The sequence below is a fragment of the Macrobrachium rosenbergii genome, chromosome 41 (genome assembly GCF_040412425.1).
Source record: "Macrobrachium rosenbergii isolate ZJJX-2024 chromosome 41, ASM4041242v1, whole genome shotgun sequence".
NCBI lineage: Eukaryota > Metazoa > Arthropoda > Malacostraca > Decapoda > Palaemonidae > Macrobrachium > Macrobrachium rosenbergii.
Window position 1 is genome coordinate 44,790,675 of NC_089781.1, and position 11,224 is coordinate 44,801,898.

At 34.1% G+C, this 11,224-nt stretch overlaps 1 protein-coding gene across 7 annotated transcripts in view; it reads left to right on the top strand.

The window, feature by feature from the left end:
- Positions 1–4,522, top strand: part of LOC136826840 (scoloptoxin SSD14-like) — a 273,826-nt gene extending 269,304 nt beyond the window's left edge. For all 7 annotated transcript variants that reach the window (XM_067084327.1, XM_067084328.1, XM_067084324.1 and 4 more), the window contains 3 exons: positions 618–745; positions 859–1,085; positions 4,257–4,522. In XM_067084327.1, the coding sequence (XP_066940428.1) occupies positions 618–745; positions 859–1,085; positions 4,257–4,406 (505 nt within the window). In that variant the 3' untranslated portion in view covers positions 4,407–4,522. The remainder of the gene's footprint in view (positions 1–617; positions 746–858; positions 1,086–4,256) is intronic.
- The last annotated feature ends 6,702 nt before the right edge of the window (positions 4,523–11,224 follow it).

The following is an 11,224-nucleotide window of genomic DNA, read 5'->3' on the forward strand; positions in this document are numbered from 1 at the left end:
GAAAGCAAAGTTGTAGGGCAAAGATAAAAGAAAAACAAACTTCCACAGCTTTTTAGTAGAAAAAAAAGGTACTAAGCAGAATAACAGAGGCTTTGATTGTATAGTCTGTGGAACAGCAGATGCGGTCCATTATACGGTCCATGCTATCTGAGAGACGGAAGTCCTCTCATTCAAGTCAGTGGAAAAGCTACCAGCATTATACCCAGAGAAAGGGCATAGAAGGCAAGGTTTAAACAACGGGTATGCAGATTTACTTATTTATTGTTTTGAAGAAAGGATAAAAGAAAAAATCTGAAGCTGTAGTAACTGTGATGGCGTAAAGAATTTATGATACTAATTAAAGCTCCTAGTTTCTTAAAAGTAGAGTAAATAATTGCATTTGATGGTTTCATCAGGCTAAACTCGATTTTTGAGAGAGCAGAGTAGCTGAATTTAATTAGCATTCAAAGGCAAGGGAAGCTGACAAAAAAGAGTAGAATTATGAATAGTTTTACGCGAGTAGCGCTTATGCTTGGAAAAATAAGATGACACTAGCCATTCAAATTCAAGTTAAGAAAATTAATAGATAAGTTAAAACTTTAAAAAAAGAATGATAAAACAACCATAGAAACTTTCAGCTTTGGCGCGGGCATTAGATCGGAACAAACGGGGATTGTTCTAAATGATGAGATGGACGATTTCTCGGCTCCCAATATCACAAGCTATTTTGGTATTCCTCCTTCACCCGCCAATTTTATTCGACCAGGTAAGCGTGCAGTCTTTGTGTGTACTACGAAAATTGTATATATCTAAATGTGAACAGAGTAATGCATGAAATCTTGAGGTGTACGTAGTCAAGCAATCTTCTTTTCCTCCCAGGAAAGAGACCTCTGTCTTCCATGTGTCCTACAGTATTTGTAGATTCTAAAGGAGACGTTCGTCTGATCATCGGCGCTGCGGGAGGAACTAAGATTTCTTCTGCCGTGGCGTGGGCGTCGCTTCGTAATCTCTGGCTAAAACAGGATATCAAAAAGGCCATCGATGCAAGAAGAATCCACCATCAACTCTACCCAATGACACTGAGTTATGAAGATGGCATTACTGATGTAAATCACCATTCCGTCTCATATTCCGTTTCCTAGGTCTTTGAGCTCAGAAATTTACTGCGAATTTCACGTTATCTTTTGCTCTTAACTAATTTGTGTTTTAGATGTCCAAGAGAAGTATACGTATTCTCTCTAATTTACAATCACACTACATGTAAGTTCTAGCCGAATATCACACGATGAGATGGTGTGGGCAGTTGTACATTAAATTTTGTCTTTTTACTGTAGCTTAGGGGATATACCTTAATAACAGACACTGATAAAGCTTGGCAACTATGAATGTATTCAAGTAACGAGAAAAAAATATTACAGTGCTGGCAAGTACAAAATGTTCCAGAAATTCTTCTTTAGATTTTTATATTGTAGATATAAAATTTATGCAGTTTTTTTTTTTATAGGTAAAGTAAACATATACTTTACAAATTTCATTTATAGTTATCTCAAACCAGGTTCTTAATGATAAGAGTGACTTTTAAAAGACGGAATTATTAAGCATAGGGTGAATATTCCATTGGTCTAAGTTTTATAGTACAAATTAAACTTTTATTTGTATTTAGAGCTTGGGATGCGAGACTAAGCTTTTCTTTGAAGAAATTATCAAGAAGGTACATCATGATCTTCTTGCTTTAAAAGTATCAAGTGACAGAACATCAGTGACCAACGATTTTTGGTGCAACTTCCATGAAAGTCAGTCAGAAGAGAGCAAAACGTATATACATTCTAGGTTTTATTTATTTATAGTTTTCTTACTAATTGGAATTAGTGAAGCTGAGTTTTTACATATTTATTCACCATTTACATATTATGTAGTAGCTTTTCTTCATGTGCCCTTTGGCGTATATGCCTAGATCACACTGAGCCGCCCTGACCACTGCTGATCTGATTTTAGACTGGAAAGGACGCCCCTGTGCCACGTGGTCATAAAGTGTCTTGCCACCCGACTCACCCAGGGTGCCCTCCCTGCCAGCGACTTTTTCCAGTGATTCGTACCCACTGGGTACCTTTTTAATTCAAGTCTACTCTCGCCCAGCCGACGTCCTTTCCCGATCTGCCAGTGATCATCCACCTTACTCTGGCACCCGCAAGGCCCCAATAATTATGATCAGCTCACGTCTATCCGCAAGTTTTTACGGACTGCCCTAAAGCAAGGGCGGTTGCCAGCACATGGCTGGCTTAACTAGAACGAAAGAAGCGTTCCTTAAATCAGTCCAGTGAATAACACTGGAAATCTTTTGCAAAATAATTAAAAAAGACGGTGCAAATAAAATGAACTCTGATGAAAGAAGAATACGCAAAACAATTAGCGGATGAAAAATGGAGAGAGAAATATCAAATATTGTATGATTTTATCTTAAAACAGATATAATTACAGAGTGAATGTATCAATGACTTCTTCGATGTTTGGGAGAAAATTGAGATGGTCCAGTGATGAATATATGTTATATAACTTATTTAAAGTTTTTAACTCATTTACATTTTTCTTCGTGCTTTATTATTTTTCGCATTTGATTTTCTTATCAAACTTCAACATAGCTGTTATCGAAAATAATGAATGAATATTGAAGAGCACCAAAGCCTTCTGATACTTATTGCTGTTTCGTTGTGAAAGGCTCACAATAAAGGCTCAAACGGAGAAATTACATTTCACATGATTATTTGTCCCACAAATTACACCAGAAAGTTAGAAATATATAAAGGATAAAATGTCATTAGAATGAACATAGAGTGCCTGAGAAAAACGGTTTAGAATTGTAACAGTTTTACAAACCAGTAACTGCTCCCAAACAGTTCCCCTTTTTTCAAATATGAAGTGTCAATTGAACATGGTCCTGACACCATTTAAGTAGTAGCTGAAGTTGCTGAGATGTAACCTGGAGTCCTGGGTGAAGCTACAAGTCCTAATGGTGAGCCACATGAAATGCCCCAGTAATTGCAACCACTGTCCGACAATCGCAGTGTAGGCATGGCCAGGGGCCACCACCGCAGGCCGCCTTCGTCCTTATCACTGATGATAATCGTAAGCGGAAGTTACCAAGCAGTGGCCTCCTCCGAGCATCTTCTCCCTCAGCCGATCCACTCCTGGTTCACTGTTTTAATGTAATACAGGTGCACGACATTCACCATTTATCTCTCTCTCTTATATGTGTGTATGTATATGTATATGTGTGTTGTGTGTTATGTATGTATATGTATATGTGTGAGAGAGAGAGAGCGAGATAAAATGGTAAATGTCGTGCATCTGGATTACATTAAAACAGTGAACCAGGAGTGGATCGGCTGAGGGAGAAGATGCTCGGAGGAGGACACTGCTTGGTAACTTTCGCTTACGATTATCATCAGTGATAAGGACGAAGGCGGCCTGCGGTGGTGCCCCGTGGCCATGCCTACACTGCGATTGTCGGACAGTGGTTGCAACTACTGGGCATTTCATGTGGCTCACCATTAGGACTTGTAGCTTCACCCAGGACTCCAGGTTACATCTCAGCAACTTCAGCTACTACTTCAATGGTGTCAGAATCATGTTCAATTGACACTTCATATTTGAAAAAAGGGGCATTCTTTGGGAGCGGTTACTTGTTTGTGAGACTGTTACAATTCTAAATAGTCTTCCTCAGGCACTCTATATTCAGTCTAAAGCTTCAGGAAGGACTAAAAAAGCTGGAAAAGTCGCTGAGGGGGGATAAGTAGTCGTGAAACCCCTTCCTATTGCAACCTTTTTTTCATTCCAAACAATTATTGGTAGTTCTGAACAGATCAGCATGGAAAAACCTTTACCATGTTCACGACCTCTCAGGTCCCTCCTAGATTCGCTGCTGCCATTGCCTTGTCTTCCTCAGATCCTACAAGGTCTTATCAGACCATAGAGGTCGAGAAAGGTTAGGTTCCAGATCTGCTAAGTGTGACCTAATCTTTATATTTCTTAAGTTAGTTCACTAAAAAATTATATTTCTGGGAAATTTCCACTTTAGGAATGCACACATAGATATGTCACGAATAGAAAGTAAGTTGGGGTTAGTCTTCTCTCTTTCTCTCTCTCTCTCTCTCTCTCTCTCTCTCTCTCTCTCTCTCTCTCTCTCTCTCTCTCTCTCTCTCTCTCTCTCTCTCTTCTTGCGTTTGGATGAATGCGTGTGTGGAATCCTTATGTCATTAACACATGTTGTGTCATTTCAGAAAATCGTCTCGGGCCTTAAGGAGATCGGACATAATACCAAGAAATTCAGCGTTGGTGGTTCTGTCATCTGCGCTGTAGCTCGAGGAGAAGACGGGAAACTCTACGCCAATGCTGACTTCAGAAAGTCGGGAGAAGTGGATGGATTCTAGAGACTATAAATTCCAGTCTCAGATTTAATTTACCTTCATTTTATTTTTTGAGTACATTTTAATTTAGAAATTTATTAACAAACTTTGTAAATTGAATAAAGTTGTTTGCTTGACAATAATATTCTATTAATCCAACATATATATATATATATATATATATATATATATATATATATATATATATATATATATATATATATATATATATATATATATATATATATACACATACACATACATACATACATACACATACACACACACACACACACACACACACACACACATATATATATATATATATATATATATATATATATATATATATATATATATATATATATATATATATATATATCTTGTAATTTCCACAATGGTCCCGTGGATGAAGTATATAATAAGTCCTCACGTGAAAATGAAAGGAATTGGTACCAAGACTTTCAACTTTTATTCAAAGTCATCTTCAGTACCCTGAAGATGACTTTGAATAAAAGTTGAAAGTCTTGGTACCAATTCCTTTCATTTTCACGTGAAGACTTATTATATATATATATATATATATATATATATATATATATATATATATATATATATATATATATATATATATATACGAGTATATATATGTGTGTGTGTGTGTGTGTGTGTATGGAATCTATTGATCATTTTTTTATTCTCGAATTCTTCACACTTTTTGGGTACGTTTGTCACTACAAAGCCTTAGATTCAAATGCAAGAAATTTAAAGTAATTATGATGTTTGGTAGCATGATTCGAATCCGCATCCAGAATATCAGAGTGAAGCCACATTGCCGACCTGGCCACGAGAAGGTCAGGTAGGCAACGAGACCTTGTTCGGACACTAGATGTGGGTTTAAATCATGCTACCGGACATCAAAAATACTTCGTGTTTCTTGCATTTGGATGTAAGGCTTTGTATTGACAAGCATATCCAAAAAGTGTGAAGAATTGAGAAGTATATATATATATATATATATATATATATATATATATATATATATATATATATATATATATATATATATATATATATATATATATATATTTATATACACAAACACACACATATGTATATATATATATATATATATATATATATATATATATATATATATATATATATATATATATATATATATATATCAGCAATAAGTCACTAAACTGCACGTGACAAATATATACGTAGACAACCACATGAAAGGTGAAAATTAAAGACCAGGTACCAAGCGCTTTCGTGTATTGCGTACACTTCTTCGGGGTACAAAGTAAAATAAATGAATAGAGACATAAACAAGAAAACTTCACAAAACAAAGATCAAAGCCACTAACAAGTTAAACATTATTACTGAATGCAATCACTAGTTTGAAGACAACAAATTGTCACATACCAAACAAAAAATACTTTAAAAATACTTAAGAACTGAAACTACAGTTAGAACAGGCTATTGCTAAAAGGTAACATTGTACTTCCCTACAATTTTATGAACAAGGTAACTATCTAATTTAAAAAGAACCGAACTAATATTCATAAGTTGATTGTTATAATGCTTGATAAAGGCAGATTCAATTATATTTCTCTTAACAATGTGGTTACAAAAAATGATCTCAGATGAATTTTTCCAGTCTATACAATGATTAAAATAATTCATATGTAGGCTACAAATAAAGCACTTGTCAATTGGCCTGTTCGAACTGCGTAGCGATGCTGTTTTAGACGATAATCTAGTTCTTTACCAGTTTGACTAAGGTATTTATTATTACACCCAGCACAAGGAATCGTGTAAATACTGCCATTAATTTGTTTTGGGGAGTTACGAACAATGATATTCTGAAGTGTCCCTGAATTCTTGTAAACAACATTTATCTTGAAAATTTTCAGTAATTTTTTAATGAAACAAAGATTTACGTTATATGGAAGTGTCAAAATATTTTCTCTCACAAAAGGCTCCCTATTGTTATTGGAATAAAAAATGTTTCTAGCTTTCTGTAAAGATTTGTCGATTAAAAACTTTGGGTATTTTAACATAATTCCTACGTCATAAATTTTACAAAATTCCGAGTCTAAGAATTCCGGGCTGCATATCCTTAATGCCCTTAAAAACATGCTACAAAAAACAGAGTTTTACATTAACGTGGTGATCTGAAGTATATTTAAAGTATTTTTTGTTTGGTATGTGACAATTTGTTTTCTTCAAACTAGTGATTGCATTCAGTAAAGATGTTTAGCTTGTTAGTGGCTTTGATCTTTGTTTTATGAAGTTTTCTTGTTTATGTCTCTATTTATTTATTTTACTTTGTACCCCGAAGAAGTGTAAGCAATACACGAAAGCGCTTGGTACCTGGTCTTTAATTTTCACCTTTCATGTGGTTGTATATATATATATATATATATATATATATATATATATATATATATATATATATATATATATATATATATATATATATAGTTCAGAGTAGATGGAGGTGCAGGTCGATGGACTCAACTGTGAGAAGAGGAGTGTGTGGAGTATACATACAGTAAGTATGTCATGGTTTGGTTGAAGCAAATAGGTGAAAGTTTCTAATTGGGCGTAAAAGGGAGGAGATGTACTTGTAAAGGCAGTCAAGACGAGGCAGTTTGATAAGAAGGAAGGAAGAGGAACTCGATGAAAAAAAATGGGATAGAGTTAAAGACAATTATATTCCGTATACTCTTCATATACTCCAGTTGGAGTATATAAAGTGAGTGAAATTTCAGATGGATCTTGAAGTCAGAAAAAGTTTTTGTGCCCATAGGAAGGTGGGAAGAAGGAAATGAAATCGGTGAATGGTGGGATAAGAAATGAGAAGTCTAGTAAAAAAAAAAAAAGACACTGCTTAGAGTGCCATTTCAAGACAGAGGGAAACAGCACATGCAGACATGCGGGAGGATGGATAAGGTGGTCCAGAGGAGGTGAATAGGAAAAGCAGGCCTCTTATACAGTTAGAGGGCGCAAGTTAACTATGATGGTACCGTGGTCGACTTATAACGTATGCGACTCATAACAAGGTCGACTTGAATCCTGGTCAACTCATCTCAAGGGCATTACTGATTAGCTCTGAAATATTAGATAATTATCTATGAACTTATGAATGGGAGCGACTATGAGTTGTACAGTACTCTAAACCACCGAGTTCCCTTCTGTTTTCACAATAAATAAAACATCTCGTCAAATAGTAACTTTAACAACAACAATATACAAAAAAAGCGTGTTGAAACTTACATCTGTTTCTCTGTCATTCAAGGAGAAATATTCCTTTTGCATTTAGCCACTAAAACATCCTTGGCCCCGGGCCCTACAGTATGGGTTCACCACCAATGTTGAAAATATTTTGCTTGGATTACAGAGAACTAAATCTTAGGTTAACTCACTATAAATGTTAAGGTGGAACGGGTCAAAAGAATAATGCTTTTTTTTGCACATGAAAAATCACAAATACAAAAACAAGATGCAATATATTGCCGTTAGAGACCTCTTAAGACTTGCATGAATAAAGCTAGCAAATTAATTTAACATTCATTCAAATCCAGGTCCATTGATGCTTGACCCATCTCTGCACAAGATGTTCAGAGATTTAAAAGAGAAACTAAACATTCTCAGTAATACTTGCTAATATTCTTCGCTGCTCCTTGGTTAACCAAGAAGCTGTTCCTTATCTGAAGATCATCCTCATCAGTAATGACATACGTGTACATAAAATGTTTAAACTTACACACACACACACACACACACACACACACACACACACACATATATATATATATATATATATATATATATATATATATATATATATATATACATACAACATACATATATATACATACAACATACACATATACTATATATATATATATATATATATATATATATATATATATATATATATATATATATATATATATATATATATATACTGTACTTGGATTCAAAGACTGAAGACACTTTTGTACTCCGAAAGAATACTTCGAGTTTCAGATGTAATTATCTTCATAGCAGACGTGAGTATTACACATTTATCCTATATAATAAGTTGTAAATTCTGCGTATCAAATATCAGTCCCACTCACTTAGTACAAAATTTGAATACATTTGAGATTGACAGTATGCTAGTACAATGAAAAAAAAAATAGAAGTATAATTCTAGTTTTTCTTTTCCCAACGATAGAACTTAGAGCATTAGTTTCGCCTCTTGGTAATAATGAAAATGTTATGGTGTTCTGGCAACGTTGGGCAATGCCTCTGTTCGTTTGAAAAGCGCACAGACCACACTAGGTTTCATAGCCGTAGGGCAACGGTGCATGTTGGCATAAGCTAGTTTAATCTAAACCAACCAACGTTAGAAAGTGATTTTTAACTAAGGTGTACAAAAAGAGTAATATATTACAGTATTATCTATGGGAAAATCTGGATTATATATATTTGTACATATGTATAGGAGTGCAAATATAAAATACACACACACACATATATATATATATATATATATATATATATATATATATATATATATATATATATATATATATATATATATATATATATATATATATATATATATATATATATATATATATATATATATATATATATATATATATATATAAGAATATGGCGATGTCTATAAAAACAAAGAGGGTTGGCTCTAAAAACAAAGAGGGTTGGCTCTAAATAAAAAAAAATGTATCATACCAGCCATTGATTTATTCACACTCTAAAGTGCTGAATCAGTGAATCCCAGTACTCAAAATTCCATAATTTCGTGGACATTAAACGAAATATAGAAAAAATAAATAATCAAAATACATCAAAAGATACATGAAAATGATATACTCAAATAGTAAATATACATTTTCATCCAAAAGGGAGGTTATATATTGCTATTAAGTTCTGGCTTCCTTTTTCTGATTGATCATAGAGACACTGTCATGAGGACACTGTTGAGGATGGGTTTACCAGCAGTCAGTGATAATACAGGGAGTGGAAGATTCGCGTAAGTATTTGGGAGTGAATATTTTGAATGATGACAGGGCGAGAAAAGAGGGAATCACAGGAATGGTGCAAGTGAGGAGGGTAGCAGAACGAAGTGGCAAGTAACGAGGAAATCTGGAATGTCTATGGAAAAGAAAGCGGGACTGAATAAAAGGACTAGAAAGGCGCTCTTCTGTGGAAGTGAAGTGAAGTGAAGTGAAGTGAGGTGAAGTGTGGGTGTTGAGAGAAAATCAAATGGAAAAAGTGGAAGTTGTAGGGATGATGATTTCGAGGAGAACGGTTTAATATGAGCGAGGTGAAGCTAGTTGAATGATCAAAAACATTTACTTTCAAGCTCAATGGAATTACCTGTAACGGAAAGAAATGTGGACATTTAAAATCGGCAGAATCAATCTGTAAAACTGGTTGGTGAAAATAAAGGTCTCTGGTGGAACTTCAAGACTCACAATGAAGTGGATGTTCCATCAACAAGAGAACCTACATTCATTAACCGTTATTCTCTCTTATTCCGAAACATCCGAAGAGCTTGCAATCCATTGCACAAATGTTAGAAATTGTTAATACAAGGCGGTTACAATCACTGATAAACATTAATGAATTTTCCTCGTATCAGTTTAACTAATTTAAAGAAACACTCCAGTAAACTAGACTAAGGGATATAGATTAAAATATTTGCTTGAAGAAATATACATCGTATTTAAATATCCGTTTGAAAACGTTGCTCTGAGTAATGTTAGGGACATCTATCCTTATACGAGGAATAAACGAATACATCACAATATTACATTGTGCGAGGGTAACACCAGTCTTACTGTAGTATATTGGCCCAGCAGACTTTATTATATATATCTCAATATATATATATATATATATATATATATATATATATATATATATATATATATATATATATATATATATATATATATATATATATATATATATATATATTATTTTAAATATCGATTATTTTAAATCAAATTCTATCCTCCTAATCTCTTTATGAAATATGTCAGGAAAACGCTGGATTTTCATTTCATCCTCCAGCAGCAATACATTTGGCCCATAAACTTAAGCTCTATATACGATTTCCTTATGTGCATGACACCTCTTTCTTACCTCACTTAAGGAGAATTTTAACTAATTATTTCCCGGCCGTTGATGTCAAGTTTGTCTTAATGAACCCTAGGACTATTGGTAGTATGTTGCGTCATAAAGAGAGATTACCTCCTTAATGCAGTCCGGTGTTGTCTATATTTATACTTGCTGCCGATGCAACAGGCAGACTTACGTTGGCAACACACGCCGCCTGCTTAAGGTGAGATGTGATGCACATATGGGCATCAGTTTCCGTACAGGGTGTAAACTATCCAACCCAGAACTATCTAACATTAGGAATCATGGGAAATTTTGCCAAAAATAATATAAATTATAAGGATTTCAAGATATTATTATCAAGCCCATATGAGCACCACCTTCCAATATTAGAATCTCTAGCTATAAAGAAACTAGTTCCCACCTTAAACAACCACTCTTCATCTGTTCTCTTGTACATAGCCTAAACCACGCCCTTCTTCTTGTTTACTTTCGGTGCATTTTTCATACAGCAACTGAACTACGTTGAGACAAGGTGCTTTTTAACTACTCTTAACTTTAAATATGTTTCTCTTCTTGTAGCGTGATTTTTATTTCAAAGATGTATCTTACTTTGCTTTACTTTATTCAATGTATTTTGCGTGTCAACAAAAAATAATTTGTTATGCTGTATTGCTTATCAGTTTTT